The sequence below is a fragment of the Hylobates moloch genome, unplaced genomic scaffold (genome assembly GCF_009828535.3).
Source record: "Hylobates moloch isolate HMO894 unplaced genomic scaffold, HMol_V3 SCAFFOLD_1, whole genome shotgun sequence".
NCBI lineage: Eukaryota > Metazoa > Chordata > Mammalia > Primates > Hylobatidae > Hylobates > Hylobates moloch.
In genome coordinates this window covers 96,725,077-96,741,076 of record NW_026652276.1, presented here as the reverse complement: position 1 = coordinate 96,741,076, position 16,000 = coordinate 96,725,077, and the positions used below count along the sequence as shown (strand labels likewise).

The 16,000-nt window shown below is 56.4% G+C and overlaps 1 protein-coding gene across 7 annotated transcripts in view; it reads right to left on the bottom strand.

Moving 5' to 3' along the window:
- GRID2IP (Grid2 interacting protein) overlaps window positions 1-16,000 on the bottom strand; it is a 57,862-nt gene that overhangs the window by 27,717 nt on the left and 14,145 nt on the right. For 3 of the 7 annotated variants that reach the window (XM_058442590.1, XM_058442599.1, XM_032755846.2), the window contains exons 1-4: window positions 9,496-9,606; window positions 4,937-5,185; window positions 4,639-4,724; window positions 253-322 (exon numbers count right to left, since the gene is read on the bottom strand). In XM_058442590.1, the coding sequence (XP_058298573.1) occupies window positions 253-322; window positions 4,639-4,724; window positions 4,937-5,185; window positions 9,496-9,530 (440 nt within the window). In that variant the 5' untranslated portion in view covers window positions 9,531-9,606. Of the gene's footprint in view, window positions 1-252; window positions 323-4,638; window positions 4,725-4,936; window positions 5,186-9,495; window positions 9,642-15,107; window positions 15,171-16,000 lie in introns of those variants that run through there. The other 4 variants (XM_058442609.1, XM_058442611.1, XM_058442602.1 and 1 more) reach the window with 3 other exon arrangements.

Here is a 16,000-nt window from a genome sequence, read left to right as displayed (position 1 = left end):
TGTGTCCCCAGCACCCAGCATACAGCTGGAGTATTTTCTGGTTGGAAGGATGAACTGAGGTACTGGCTAGAGTTGGTGACTGGCAAGGAGGAGGGTTAGATTCAAGAGTTCCCACTGGAAGAGGGACAGACCCTGGGGACCAACTGGTGAGAGGAGATTGTGTTCATGGCCTGGGTGCCCCAAGAGGCAGGAGTCTTGAAGGGGGTGGGGGCAGCTCATCACCAACCTCTGGTGTCCCCAATAGCTTCTGACCTCATGTCCAGTCCATTGAGGAAGAGGATCCGGTCACCTGACTTGAGGGCAGCATTGTCGGCTGGGCTCCCTGGAAGCAAGAAGAGAGGGTGTGCCGCTCAGCTGGGCAGGGTGCCACTTTGAGAGCAGGATGCTATCCTGTTTTACAGGCGAGAAATGGGGACTCAGAGACTCATAGCTGGCCGGGCATGGTGGCTCACACCTGTAATCCCAGCACTTTGGGAGGCCAAGGCAGGAGGATTGCTTGAGCCCAGGAGTTCGAGACCAGCTTGGGCAACATAGCGAGACCCCCGTCTCTACCAAAAAAAAAAAAAAGTACAGAGCCCCATACGTATGGGTGGCAGAGGAGAGTCAAATCAGGTCAGCAGAACCCTGTAATAGACTCTGCATGTCTCAGATCTCAGCTGCTCTAAGGATCTAAGGACCACGGAAATGATCCCCTAGCGGGGGCACAGCATGGACCCCCAGTGTTGGAGAAGAGCGAGGTCTGGAGGGCAGGACTTAGGCAGCATCAGTACTTCTTGAGTCCCTGCTCCATACACTGTTCTTAGCCCCGCATAGAAAGGTCCTCTCAGGGTCTGGGATTCCTTGTTGCTTCAGAAGAATTATTTTCTGTATATATATATTTTTTAATTTTAGAGACAGGGTCTTGCTGCAGTGCAGAGGTGTGATCACAGATCACTGCAGCCTCAACCTCCTAGGCTCAAGCAGTCTTCCCACCTCAGCCTCTGAGTAGCTGGGACCATAGGCATGCACCAAGACTCCAGGATAATTTTTTTTTTTTTTTTTTGAGATGGAGTCTCGCTCCATCACCCAGGCTGGAGTGCAGTGCCGTGATCTCAGCTCACTGCAACCTCTGCCTCCTGGGTTCAAGCTATTCTCCCACCTCAGCCTCCTGAATAGGTGGGACTACAGCCACCACGCCTGGCTAATGTGTGTGTGTGTATGCGTGTTTAGTAGAGACGAGGTTTCGCCATATTGCCCAGGCTGGCCTCCAACTCCTGAGCTTAAGTGATCTGCCCGCATTGGCCTCCCAAAGTGCTGGGATTACAGGCACAAGCTACCGTGCCCGACCACCTAATTTTTGTATTTTTTGTAGAGACGAGTTTCACCATGTTGCCCAGGCTGGTCTCAAACTCCTGGCCTCAAATGATCCTCCTGCCTCAGTCTCCCAAAGCACTGGGATTACAAGTGTGAGCCACCACGTCGGCCTCTTTCTGCCTCTTTTATGAGTCATCATTCTAAATGTAATTTGGAAAGTAGGGAAAATGATCAATGGCTAAATAAAATATACTCTCAGATTGCGAGAAGTTCTCTCTGGGGGAGGTGGAAACTGTCCAGAGAAGAAGGGGAACAATTAGGGAAGACTTCCCGGGAGAGGCGAGATGGGGGAAGTCCTTTCCCTGGAACGAAAAGGAGAGAGTGATGGTGGTGGTGAATCCAATCTGGCCTGCCTGGAATGATGGGACAGCTGGAGAGGTTGTCGCAGAGGATCAAAAACCACTAGGCCAGGAGTCAGGAGACCCCAGTTTCTGGTCCTTAATGTACTAGAGCCTCTCCAGGCCTCAGTTTCCCCATCTGTAAAAGTGTCCATCTAAGCATCCATTTGGCTTCCTATGACAGGAAAGGCATGGGATCACTAGCTTGAAGGTTGGGTTGGGAAGAACAGCAGACCTGGATATTTTTTTTCTTTTTTTGAGACAGGGTCTTGCTCTGCCACCCAGGCTGGAGTGCAGTGGCACGATCATAGCTCACTACAGCCTCGAACTTCTGGGCTCAAGTGATCCTCCCACTCCAGCCTCCAGAGTAGCTGGGACTACAGGCATGTGCCTCACTATTGCCCAGACTGGTCTCAAACTCCTGGGCTCAAGGGATCTTCCTGCCTCGGCCTCCCAAAGTGCTGGGATTACAAGTGTGAGCCACTGCACCCAGCCACACCTGGATTCTAACAAGGCCCTAGGCCAGGTATCTCTGGCTACACATGTGGGAGAGACTGGGAGATGGAGATGATGGTGGTGGCATGGTTGGAACAGCCACATCCACAGAGGAGAGATTAATCACTTCTAGAGGAAGCTCTCTAGAGAGCAGCTTTGGGCCTTTTGCTTACAATATGGTGTCAACAATTTAGTGATGCCCAAGTCGGGGAAGAACCTGAACATGACACTTATCAGGATTAAGTCTCAGAACAGCCTGAAGCCTGTAAGGATGATGCACTGACACTGAAGTGCTCTTCCAGGGCTGGGACTACTGGCCTCAGTTTCCCCATCTGTAAAAGTGTCCATCTAAGCATCCATTTGGCTTCCTATGACAGGAAAGGCATGGGATCAGTCCCGGGCTGGGACTACAGGATCAGACGATGCCCAGCTCACAGATCCATACACTGGAGATGTGATGACACGCAGAGTGTGGAAAGAACGCATTGGCATGGCTACCAATGGGGATGTGTAACCAGGAACATTACACTTAGGTGCTGGGAGGGGACGGATGCAGGACAGAGCAGGTGACCCAGTTCTGAGCAGATGGTTACAGGGAGGGAGAATTCAATTCAGCTCTAGGAGACACTTCTGCCCTACAAACACCTTCCACAATGAATATGAGCGCACACACACCCCTGCCCCAATGGAGGGGCAGGAAGAAAGGGATTCTTGCACTGGGGAGCTTCTGCCTTCTTCAAGATGCCATGGCTGGGCATGGTGGCTCACGCCTGTAATCCCAACATTTAGGAGGCTGAGGCAGGAGGATCCCTTGAGCCCAGGAGTTCGAGGCTGCAGTGGGCCATGATCATGCCACTGCACTCCAGCCTGGGTGACAGAGGGAGACCTCATCTCTCTTTTTTTTTTTTTTCTTGAGACGGAGTCTCACTCTGTCGCCCAGGCTGGAGTGCAGCGGCACAATCTCAGCTCATTGCAAGCTCCGCCTCTCGGGCTCACGCCATTCTCCTGCCTCAGCCTCCCGAGTAGCTGGGACTACAGGCACCTGCCACCACACCTGGCTAATTTTTTTCTGTATTTTTAGTAGAGATGGGTTTCACCATGTTAGCCAGGATGGTCTCAATCTCCTGACCTCGTGATCCACCTGCCTTGGCCTCCTAAAATGCTGGGATTACAGGCGTGAGCCACCGCACCCGGCCGACCTCATCTCTTAAAATAAAATAAAATAGGCCGAGTGTGGTGGCTCTTGCCTGTAATTCCAGAACTTTAGGAGGCCAAGACAGGTGGATCACCTGAGGCCAGGAGTTCAAGACCAGCTTGGCCAACATGACGAAGCCCCATCTCTACTAAAAATACAAAAAAATTAGCCGGGTGTGGTGGCAGGCGCCTGTAATCCCAGCTACTCAGGAGGCTGAGGCAGGAGAATCGCTTGCACCTGGGAGGCAGAGGCTGCAGTGGGCTGAGATCATGCCATTGCACTCCAGCCTGGTCAACAACAGCAAAACTCTGTCTCAAAAAATTAAATTAAATTAAATTTAAAAAATAGGTCAGGTGTGATGGCTCACGCCTGCACTCCCAGCGCTTTGGGAGGCCAAGGCAGGAGGATTACTTGAGCTCAGGAGTTCAAGATCAACCTGGGCAATATGGCAAAATCCCAACTCTACCAGAAATACAAAAAATTAGCTAGGCATGGTGGCGGTGCCTGTGGTCCCAGCTACTCTGGAGGCTGAGGTGGGAGGATCACTTGAGCCTGGGAGATGGAGGTTGCAATGAGCCAAGATTGCACCACTGCACTCCAGCCTGGGTGACAGAGCGAGACCCTATCTCATTAAAATAAAATAAAATAAAATAAAATAAAATAAAATAAAATAAAATAAAATAAAAATAAAAAGACGCCATGATTTCAGGAACAAGAAGGGGCAGGCAGGGTGGGAGGAGAGCGAAGTCCATATTCAGCAGGGGTTAGACAGCAGGCAGAGGCCCTGAGGCCCTTTTGGCTGTCTGAGTCTGGCCTGCCAGGCAAGAGCCCAGTTCAGCATGGGCACTCCATGAAGCTCGTGTTGCTGGGGGCACAGCCTGGGTAGGCACCAGCTCAGTCCTGGCTGCCCCAGAGTCCTAGACAGTGCCCCCAGGCCTCCCTGTGGACACAGGAAAGGTCTGGATGCAGAACCTGGTTCCCTTGGCTTGGGGTGATGCTGAATTTAGAGGGGCAGGGGTGGGGTGCCCCCACTCAGGCAGAAGGCTCTGGCCTCAAGCATCTTAGGTAGGAGTGGGATTCAGATCTGCTGGCTCTGGGACACTCTGGGGACACCGTCCACACAAGGATGGTACCTGGCGGGGAGGGGTTGCTGAGCAGGAGCCTACATGGGGTACAATGACCCGGCAGAGCCACCACGGGGCCCTTCACCCCATCCCGGGCCTTAGGGACTCTTAGGGCAACCGGCCCACCCCTCACCAGGCAGGACAGACTCGATCCAGACAGGCCCGTGGCCGCGAAGTGTGAAGCCGAAGCTCTTGTTGCCTTTGTAGACTCGGACAGTCCTGGGGGGAAAAAGAAGGGGCGAGCAGCATGATGGAGAGTGGGCCCTGGGGCGCAGAGGTTGGCGATGTCCCGTGTCCCTCTCCCCTTAACCTCTCCGGCCCCCTATGCACCCCAGATGCCCAGCCCCGCCCCTGCGCCCTCTCCCCGGGTCTCTGTCCTGAGCCCACCCGCAGGGAGGCGCCCGCTGCCAGTGCCTGTGAGCCCCGCATACCTGCGCGCGCCCCCGGGGCCAGCGAGGCCGCCCACCAGCAAGGAGGCCCTGCGCGGGGGCGGCTCATCGGGGCGGCGTGGCGGGGCGCTGGCGCGCGTGGACACCAGGAGGCGCTCGGGCCGCTCCTCGCTGCGGCTCCGGCGCAGTCGCTGCGCGCCCTGGGCCCGGCGGGCGCGGCACAGCTTGCCCAGGAGGCCCTGTGACACCACCTCGTCGAAGCGCGCCCGGTGCTTCTTGGGGATGAAGATCCTGGCGGCGAGGACGGCGGAGTTGGGGCGCGTTCCCGGACCCCGGATCTCTGGAAACCGCGGCCCGAAGGCGCGTCCTCGCGGGCGCCGCCCTAGGCTCTCCCACCTCTTCCTAGGAGTGGCGGAGGGCTGGGGGGATCGGGTTGAGCAGCCGGTAGCACCCCAGTCTCCCGCTCAGTGCTCAGATTTGCGCCCCCAGCTAGGACGTGGCGTCCTGCTCGCTCCACCTCGGGAATGGCCCGTTCGTACCGTCCTCCATGACTCTGGCCACTGCAGGGCCCGAGTCCCCCAAAGCCAGTCCACGGACCCGTTCCTCCTCCTGCCTCTGTCCTCCTTCTCTGGCCTCTCCCCCCACTCCCTCTGCACCCGCCAGGCCAAGCCCCGAGCCAGGGATCCCCACCACCCACTGTCTCCCACCTGGTCTCTAGATGGCTCTGCTGGAGGAAACTGGAACCCACGAGCCCCTCAGCACGCCTCCAGTCTTCCTGCTTGCTTCTCTGGCCAGCCCCATCTGCAGCTGCCCACTCACATATCTGCCAGTAACCCCGTTTCTGCCACCTTCAGTCCTTTCTCTAAGCTCTTGCCCAGGCTCTTGCCCCAGCCTGGTCCACTCCTTTGCTTCCTTAGCTAAATGAGGCTCCGTACCCAACACTGGCCTCCTTTCAACTCAATCCTACATGTATTCAGGGAGCCCCTGCTATCTGTGCCAGCCAGGAACTGGCGTTCAAAGCTGAAGGGACTGTGGCTCCTGCTCTCAAAGTAGTTACCTTGGAAGTGAGAGGCAGGGGGAAGGCCCGTGGGTCTCCACTGCAGAGCTAGAAACTCCCTCTCTTTCTCTGTCTCTCTCTGTTCTTTTCTCTCAAGAGAGAGGGTCTTGCTCTGTCTCCCAGGCTATAGTACAGTGGCACCATCATAGCACGATCATAGCTCACTGTAACCTGGAACTCCTGGTCTCAAGGGATCCTCCTGCCTCAGCCTCCCTTGTAGGACTACAGGCACATGCCACCAGGCTAATTTTTTTTTTTTTTTTTTTTTTCAGACAGAGTCTTGCTCTGTCGCCCAGGCTGGAGTGCAATGGTGAGATCTCGGCTCACTGGAATCTCCACCTCCCCAGTTCAAGCAATTCTTCTGCCTCAGCCTTCCGAGTAGCTGGGATTACAGGTGCATGCCACCACGCCGGCTAATTTTTGTATTTTTAATAGAGATAGGGTTTCACCATGTTGGCCAGGCTGGTCTTGAACTCCTGACCTCAGGTGATCTGCCCGCCTTGGCCTCCCAAAGTCCTGGGATTAGACGTGAGCCACTGTGCCTGGCATTTTTTTTCTTTTTAATTTTTTTGTAGAGAAGAGGCTCTATGTTGCCCAAACTGGTCTCAAACTCCTGGGCTCAAGTGATACTTCCACCTCCGCTTCTCAAAGTGCTGGGATTACAGGCGTGAGCTACAACACCCAGCCTTGGAAGCTTTCTGGGGGTTAGGTCTATAGTTGAATCCTGAGCCACAGTGACTGGCCACGGCTCAGCACATAGGAGAGACTCAGTCAACAGAGATCCACCAGCAGCCTAACCCCATTTCTGAGTAATGGCAGCAGTTAACATCCTGATGGACTCTCCAGTCTGTGGCAGAGGATTCTGAGGCACAGAGAGGACCTGTAGCTCTCCACGGTTACACAGCTGGCCTGTGGCACAGCTGGCATCAGAGCCCAGACTTCAGCTCTCAGCACTGTGGCAGGACCTCTAACAAGAGTCCCTAAAGGTCTGGTTGCCTGTGAGGTCTCCCTGGCTGCATCCCAAGGCCCCCTTCCCTGTTCCTTGTACCAGGTGCCAGGGCCAAGGGCAAGATGAGGGGGAGAAGGGAGAAGGGATCAGTGGCCTTGCAGCTGAAATACAAACCCCTCTGAGGTGTCCCAACAGCCCTCACACTTCCCTCCACCTCTGTGGGTAGGAGTAATTAGGCCAGCCAGGCAAAAGAAGTTGCCTGGTGGGAGGAAGTGGGTGTGGATTCTCAGGGAGGAGGCTCTGTCCCCGCAGTGAGCTCCGCTCCAGGTCTGGATGGTCCGGGGGGTAACCAGGAGCCAGGATGAATGTCCTGCTCACCTCTGCCCGGTGCCCATTCCCAGCCACCTGCAATGCTGCCTGCAAATCCGGAAACTCAGCCTCATCCCCCAGATGGTCATTTAAAGTCTCTGGAGCCTGATCACTCCATCTGCCAGGCCTGCACATTCCCTAGTGCCTCCCAGACCTTAAGTCTCATATCCAGGCAAAGGAGAGAAGACACACACACCTGAGACTGTCCACCTCACTTCCGGCTCCTGCCACAGACTCTGAAGACATCACCCCATGCACCCAACCCCCGAGTCCAACCTGGGCAGGGGTCAAGAGGACATCACAGCTCTACCTTCCAGCAGCAACTAGAAAAGGCCCTGTCGTCCAGGCGCGGTGGCTCAAGGCTGTAATCCTAGCACTTTGGGAGGCCAAGGCGGGCAGATTACCTGAGGTCAGGAGTTCGAGACCAGCCTGGCCAACGTGGTGAAACCCCATCTCTACTAAAAATACAAAACTTAGCCAGGCGTGGTAATGTACTCCTGTAATCCCAGCTACTCAGGAAGCTGAGGCACGAGAGTTGCTTGAACCGGGGAGACAGAGGTTGCAGTGAGCCAAGATTGTACCACTGCACTCCAGCTGGGCAACAGAGTGAGACTCCATCTCAAAAAAAAGAAAAGGCCCTGTCCCCCAGGTGGGAACCAGGCTTTCACCAACTGCACAGATGGAAGAAGGTCGGGCAGCCCTTTCCTTACTTGGTGTTTTTGGAGCTGAGACAGAGGTCAAGGCTGCCTGGTGAGCCAGACATCCAACCTGGCTCCTGCTGGCCCTCCATGCAGCTCAGCCTGGCCCAGAGTCCCCAGCCCTGGGTCTGCCCTAAATCGACTGACCCAGCAGAGCCAGGAGCAGTGGGGCCACAGCAACTATTACCACCAGTCACTATCCCCCTGACTGGCAGTCCAGCAATCACTGTCCCTGGACTCCGAAGTCCCTGCTATGCCAACAGGCCTCTCTCAGACCACAGGACTCTTCCTGGGGGCCACACAATGACCTTGCACCCCAGGTCAGTTTTGTTCTCTCTGTCAGAGTCAGATCTACATCCAACCCCAAGTTCCTACCCTGCCCCCTCCTAGGGTCCTCTCTCTCCATTCCCCGTCCCCACCCACCTTTCTCTCTTTCTTTCTTTTTTTTTTAAGACGGAGTCTCGCTCTGTCACCCAGGTTGGAGTGCAGTGCTGCGATCTCCGCTCACTGCAAGTCCGCCTCCCGGATTCACGCCATTCTCCTGCCTCAGCCTCCCCAGTAGCTGGGACTACAGGCGCATGCCTTCACACCCGGCTAATTTTTTGTATTTTTAGTAGAGACGGGGTTTCACCGTTTTAGCCAGGATGGTCTCAATCTCCTGACCTCATGATCCGCCCGCCTCGGCCTCCCAAAGTGCTGGGATTACAGGAGTGAGCCACCGCGCCCGGCCTTTTTTGTTGTTGTTTGTTTGTTTGAGAGAGACTCTCTGTCGCCCAGGATGGAGTGCAGTGCTACAATCTTGGCTCACTGCAACCTCTGCCTCCCAGGTTCAAGCGATTCTCCTGCCTCAGCCTCTCGAGTATCTGGGGCTACAGGCATGCACCACCACACTTGGCTGTTTTTTTTTTATTTTTAGTAGAGACGGGGTTTCACCATGTTGGTCAGGCCGGTCTCGAACTCCTGACCTCAGAAGATCCGCCCCCCTCGCCCTCCCAAAGTGCTGGGATTACAGGCGTGAGCCACCGGGCCTGGCCCCCCCACCCAGCTTTCTTTATCTCACCTTTGATCATCAGCCAGCGAAATGGTGGCAAGGGGACAAGGGTTCCCTGGTTCAGTATAGGGAGCACGGCAGTAGAGAGGTCGTGACCCCCAAACTCAGGACGAGATGCCCCCGATTTTCACAAGAGCACCCAACCTCTGTCTCGGCCCTCTGTCCTGTCCCCTCGACCAGCCCAGTTGTAAAAAGGAAAGTGGGCTTTCAATCCCAGCCTTTTGTCCCAACACCGACTCTTTAGGGCCGCGCACGGTTCTGAGCGCCCAACGCTTAGACCTCGCCGCCCCGATACCCACTGAGTTTATTTCCAACCTCCCTGGGCCTCGGGCTCCGCCCAGGCTCGGAAGGTGCCCACCCAGGGCAGGGAAGCCCCTCCACGCTCCAGCCCCACCCCCTTTCAGACCAGCCCGAGGCGGATCCGTGGCGCACAGGGCGCACGGTTCCCGGAGGCGCGGGACGCGATGGGGAAGCTACCGAAAGTGCCGAGAGAAGCCCTGGTCCTTCCCCATCTGGAACCGGGGACCGCGGCGCGGCAGGTGCCGAAGGGCAGGGGGTAGCCGAGCCCGGGAACGGAGCGAGCGCACGGCGACTCCACGCACCTCTGCCCGGCGAGCGCGCGCGGCCCCTCCCGAGCGGTCCCGGCCCGCAGCCCCGCCCCGCCCCCTTTTGGTGGCCCCGCCCCTCCCGGTGGCCCCGCCTCTCCCCTGCTGGGACCCTTTTGGTCGCTCTGGGGTGCGGGGGAAACTGGCGGCTGTTTGAAGCCGCCGCGCTCACTCCCCTTGGCTCTCTCCATTATTCCCTCCCCAGGTTCCTCGCCTGCGTCCTCTCCAGCCACTGCGCCCCGGACCCCCACACAGTGGCGAGTCCCTGCAGTTCAGAGGAAGCCCCGACGGCCTTTGGTAGAGCATGCAATATTTTCCGGAGGGGATGGCCTTTGCGCTGGGCCTCCAGGGCTCAGGAGTTGGCCGGCTAGAAGAAGCTCTCTCTACCCTCCCCGGGGTCGGGGAGGGACCCACCTCAGCCTCCCGAGTAGCTGGGACTACAAGCATATACCATCATGCCTGGCTAATTATCGGCTATGGCCAAGAAGGGGCTGGATAGGGAGGCTTTGAATGCCGTGGTCAGCAGCTGAGACCCCACTCTGGGAAGAGGAAGGAGCCGTGGGAGGGTTTCATGGTTCAAGGAGAGGTGGAAGGACTCCAAAGGTTTTGGCACACCAGGAGAGGGCTGATGCTGGGAGGTGACCCAGAGGGGGGTGTTGGGATGGGACAAGAAGCCGAATTCCAAAACACAGAGGAGGTGGAGTGTCTGAGGCCTGGGGAGTCAGTGCGAGTGAGGACTCGCCCACTGTGACAACCCCCAGGCGAGTGGGCAGGGAGCGAGTAGAGGGCCACCCTGAGCTGCGCGTCTTGCCCTGCCAGGAGAGAAGAGGAGAGGAGAATTAAAAGGGAGGGGAGGGAGGCCACAGGAAAGGAGGTCTGGACTCTTCCCTGGGGGCTCTGGGCCTGCCATCTCCTGAACAGTAGCAGGAGGGGACCCCAGCGTGCCTGCTTGCGTGTCATGTCTCAAGGAGTCCTGACTGCCACTGGAGAGGCCCAGAATCAGGCCTGAGGAACAAATGAGAGTTGGGGTAACCAGTTCAAGGCACATCCTGGGGAGGGGCTCTTCAGGGGCACCCCCAACCAGAACATCAGCATGAGGCCCTCTCCAAAGACAGGCTGGAACAGCAGAGGCAAGATGCCCCAGGACTTTCCCTCTGTCTCACTCAGAGGGACAGCTCCCATGGGGCAGCCTGTGGGTACCTGCGGGCAGCACAGGGAGGACCCTGCTGGTCTGATCATCGGTCTCTGGTACTGTCCACGCACTGCTCCCCAATACATCGCAGCCCCCCATTCCTGGCCCTAGCAAGACCATCACCTTGCCGTGACCTCCCGTGGCTGTACTTCTTCCTGGAAGCAGCCAGAAACTGGAGCCAGTGCCCACTCATGCCGTGCCCTCCCCAAGCCCTGTCCTCAGCCCTATGAGGGAGAGAAGCAGCTGACAAGCCTCCCAGCCAGCACAGCTCTCTGACGTCTATGGGGCCCCAGCCATCCCATTATGATTGGAGCCATTCCTGGTTGTATTGTGCCAGCTGCAGTGGCCCAGAATCCAGAACCATGCATGGCCAAAGGCTCTAAAAACCATCTACCGTGCTGTGGGCACAGGAGATGCAACCAGGAGCAGATGTCCAGGGTCGAATCCAGGCACGCTACCTCAGAGCCAGGTCTCCATGGGCACAGTGGGGCCAGCTGCTCATGCCTGTGGCCAGGTGACCCAGGGCAGCATGAGGTGGTCACCCAGTCACTAGGTGACCACCAGGGGACAGGCAACAGTCGGACTTCCTGAAGTGTCTGCTCCAGCAAAAGGCACTGCCTAAGGTTCCTCCAGAGCTGTACTTCTCAACCAGTTGTGATTTTTGTCCACCCAGAGGATATTTGGCAGTCACTTGGCATTTTGTTTGTTACAAAATGACAACTGACAGGGGGTTGTGCTACTGGCATCTAGGGGGTAGAGGCCTGGGATGCCGCTAAACATCCTATAATGTGCAGGACAGCCCCCAACAACAGAGAAATATCAGCTCCCAAATGTCAGCAGTGCCCTACTTGAGACATCTGCTCTTGGGAACAAGAGCTTCCCTAAGAGAAGCCAATACTAATTGAGCACATATTTTATGCCTGGTGCTTCCATCTACACGTCTCATAGAATTCTCCCAATATCTCTCTTATTTATTTTTAGAGACAGAGTCTCGCTCTGTCACCCAGGCTGGAGTGCAATGGCATGATCATGAATCACTGCAGCCTCAAATTCCTGGGCTTAAGTGATCCTCCCACCTCAGCCTCCCAAGTAGCTAGGGCTACAGGCATGTACCACTATGCCTGGCTAATTTTTTAATTTTTTTTTGTAAACATGGGGTCTTGCTCTGTTGCCCAGGCTGGTCTTCAACTCCTGGCCTTAAGCAGTCCTTCTGCTTCAGCCTCCAGAATTGCTGGGATTACAGGCAGGCACCACTGCCCCCAGCTCATTTTTAAACTTTTTTTTTTTTTTTAAGAGATGGGGTCTTCCTATGTTGTCTAGGCTGGCCTTAAGCTCCTGGGCTCCAGTGATCCTCCCACCTCAGCCTCCCAAAATGTTGGGATTACAGGTGTGAACCACCAAACCCAGCTAATTTTTTATTTGTATTTTTTGTAGAGATGGGGTTTCACTATGCTGCCCAGACTGGTCTTGAACTCTGGCCTTAAGCAACCCTCCCGCCTCAGCCTCCCAAAATGCTGGGCTTACAGGCATGAACCACTGCACCCAGTCCCAATAACTCTATATTATGGTGTTCGTGACACTTGGCACTGAAGCAGAAGAGGGTGATGGGGTGCAGATGGTCTCTCACACACCACCCTTGGATTCTCAACTCACCTCTTCCCTGCTTTCAGTTGGCCGAGTTCATTTACATGGTTTCCTAACAAGAACCCTGCTGAGAACACCCAGAAACTACCAAGCCCATTTTACAGACAAACCATAGATGTCAGTGAACCTGCTTGAGGTTGCACTGCCAGTGAGTGGACCTGTATTCAAGCCGGGTCTGTCTGGATTCCAAATCCCAGCTTCTGCCATGACCTGCCCCCGACCTGACACCCCGTTCCCCCCACCCCACCACCCATATTTCCTGAAACACTAGCAGACCGCAAAGCTGACTCTGCTTTCCTGTTCCCTCCTGGCCACGTCACACTTTCCAAACTGCCTGGCCTGTCCTAATTAGAAAACCATTTTCTCACTTCATCAGACCGGGATCCCTTTGGGGACAGACCCAAATTAGCCTCCCAGTCGCAGGATTAACTGTTGTGGTGAAGGAAGAGGAGACCTCCTGCTTACATGGTGACCACGGACCCATCTCACCCTTTACAGCAGCAGCGCTGTCCAAGGGAACGTTCTGTGACGATGGACAAGATCTACATCCGCCTGGTCCTGTACGGTAGCCGCTAGCCATATGTCACTGTCACTGCTGTGTGCTTGGAATGTGGCTAGTGAGACTGAGAAGCTGAACTTTATATTTTATCAAATATTAATTACATTTAACTTTTCTTTTATTTTTTTTTTTGGAACAGAATCTGGCTCCGTCACCCAGGCTGTAGGCTGGAGTGCAGTGGCTTGATCTCAGCTCACTGCAACCTCCACCTCCGGGGTTCAAGCGATTCTCCTGCTTCAGCCTCCCAAGCAGCTGGGATTACTGGCACCTGCCATCATGCCCAGCTTATTTATTTATTTATTTTGAGATAGAGTTTCACTCCTGTTGCCCAGGCTGGAGTGCAATGGCGCGATCTCGGCTCACTGCAATCTCCGCCTCCCAGGTTCAAGGGATTCTCCTGCCTCAGCCTCCCGAGTAGCTGGGATTACAGGCATGCGCCACCACCCCCAGCTAATTTTGTATTTTTTAGTAGAGACGGGGTTTCTCCATGTTGGTCAGGCTGGTCTCGAACTCCTGACCTCAGGTGATCCACCCGCCTCGGCCTCCTAAAGTGCTGGAATTATAGGCATAAGCCACCATGCCCAGCCACATTTAACTTTAAATAACGATGTGTGGCTAGTGGCTACTGTGCTAGATGGCCCAGCTTCATGGTATCACTGCTCCCTTCTCCTTCTCCCCAAGCCTTCTATTTTGGCCACTGGGATCACCCTTTAGTGAGGCCACACCTCTCTGATTTGGGTGGGTCCTGGCCTCCTTGCAGAGCTTTGACACATACACATGTGTATATTTTTTTGCCTACCACCTTTTGGCTGTTCAACCTCTCACTTAAACTTTACCTCTTGGTGGGGCACAGTGGCTCACACCTGTAATCCCAGCACTTTGGGAGGCTGAGATGGGAGGATCTCTTGAGGCCAGGCCAGCATGGGCAACACAGTGAGATGCTGTCTCTGTTTATAAATTCTTAAAAAAATTAAACCTTGTCTCTCCTCAATGTGGGGTCCTAGGACCCAAGTGGTGGCTCTCTGTGGTCCCCTCTACTCCCTGTTGGGTGGTTCACAGCTGGGGGCTGCTGGATGCCATAGGCCAGGGTGGCACTGCCCTCACCCTGTGTGGCTAGCACCTGGCCCATCTGAACTCTCCTTGGGGACTGTCCTCCCACATCCACAGGACGCACCACCAGACTCCACCAGTCACTAAGCCACAGCACCGCCACCTCCTGCTGCCTCCTCCAAGAAGCCTGCCCTGGTTGCTCTGTGCTGAGTTAGCCATCAACCGGCACCCAACCCTGGAAATCACCCTGTGTCTGTGGCTTCTCCATGCCTCCTCTGGCCTCTCTCCAGATAGGGCTGCCCAGAGATCGCTGCCACCCTAGAGGCCAGCACACTGTGGGGCCATGGGTGACAGGCCAACCTTGGGGAGGGGGTTGTTGGGAAGTGGGGGGTTTGAAGAGGTGGGGGGTGGCTGAAGCCCTACTGCCAGGGTAACGTTCTCCTTGCAGAGCCCAGCTGGGCGCCGCCCCTTCCTCCAGCAGCCTCCCCAGTTTTCCTGACTCACTTGACACGCGCTTACAGCAGAGGCTGCCGTTTCAGGCTGCGGGGACTGGGCATCCCCAGGTGTCCAGGGCTCCCGCTGCCCAGGCTCTAAATCGAGCGCACCCAAGGGGGTTCCCCCTCCCGCGCCCTGCCCGACCCGCTGCCGCGGCTGCTGGCGGCTTGGGGACCAGCAGCGGCTGGGAAAGGCGGGCGTGGGGCTGTCCCGGGGGACAGGCGGGCTGGCCCGGGAGGGGGCAGGAACAGACACCGGCAGCGCTGTGGGGAGAGGAGGACCGAGAGGGCCTTCAGCCGAGCCCGGCTGCCAGCAGCCGGGAGACGAGCGAGCCAACTTCCTGGGGGACAGCTGGGCCGCCTGCGCCCCGCTGGCCCATCCCTGGTGGGGAGGGGCGGGACGGGGGGCTGCCTGTCAATCAGCTCCCCAGGAAGCGCTCAGAGCCAGCGCATCATCTCCGCGGCAAATTCGGCTCTAGAAATAACTTTTTTCTTTTTTTTCCCCTTTTCTGATTATCCTAGCAAGGGGCTCACCCCTTACTCACCCCAGGCAGCTCATGGTGGCCTCTTTCGGTGGTGGTCGCCTATGCTCCGCTGCAGAGCCGAGAGCTGCGCCGGGGCTGGGGTGGGGTGGGGGGCGGGGAGGGTGGCCAGCCCAGTCCCTGACATTGGCCAGGCCCAGAGGGAGGGGCAGGCTGCGGGGTGAATGGCAGCAAGGGGAGGGGGCGGGCTGAGTCCCGGAAGGGGGAGGGGAGGGATGGGGGAGCAGTCGCAGGCCCAGGAGGCTGGGTGAGGAGGGAAACCCGGCGGGATCCAGGGAAGGAGAACAGCAGTCCAGCCCAGAGGGGGCTTGGTCCAAGCTGGGCAGGCAGCGAGGGCCTCCAAGGATGGAAGTGGAGTCACGAGATTCCTGGGTCCCTCCAGGTGAGGACCCACCAGGATTTTTTTTTCTTCTGACAAATAAACTTAGAGCAGGCCGGGCGCTGTGACTCACGCCTGTAATCCCAGCATTTTGGGAGGCTGAGGCGGGCAGATCATTTGAGGTCAGGAGTTCGAGACCGGCCTGGCAAAAATAGTGAGACCCCCCCCTTTTTTTTTTTTTTTTGAGACAGAGTCTCACTCTGTTGGCCGGGCTGGACTGCAGTGTCGCGATCTCAGCTCGCTGCAACCTCTGCCTCCTAGGTTCAAGTGATTCTCCTGCCTTAGCCTCCTGAGTAGCTAGGATTACAGGCACCCACCACCACAACCTGCTAATTTTTTGTATTTTTAGTAGAGACGGGGTTTCACTTTGTTGGCCAGGCTAGTCTCGAACTCCTGATCTCATGATCTGCCCGCCTCGGCCTCCCAAAGTGCTGGGATTACAGGCGTGAGCCACTTTGCCCGGCCGAGACCCCGTCTTTACTAAAAATACAAAAATTAGCCAAGCGTGGTGGCGTCG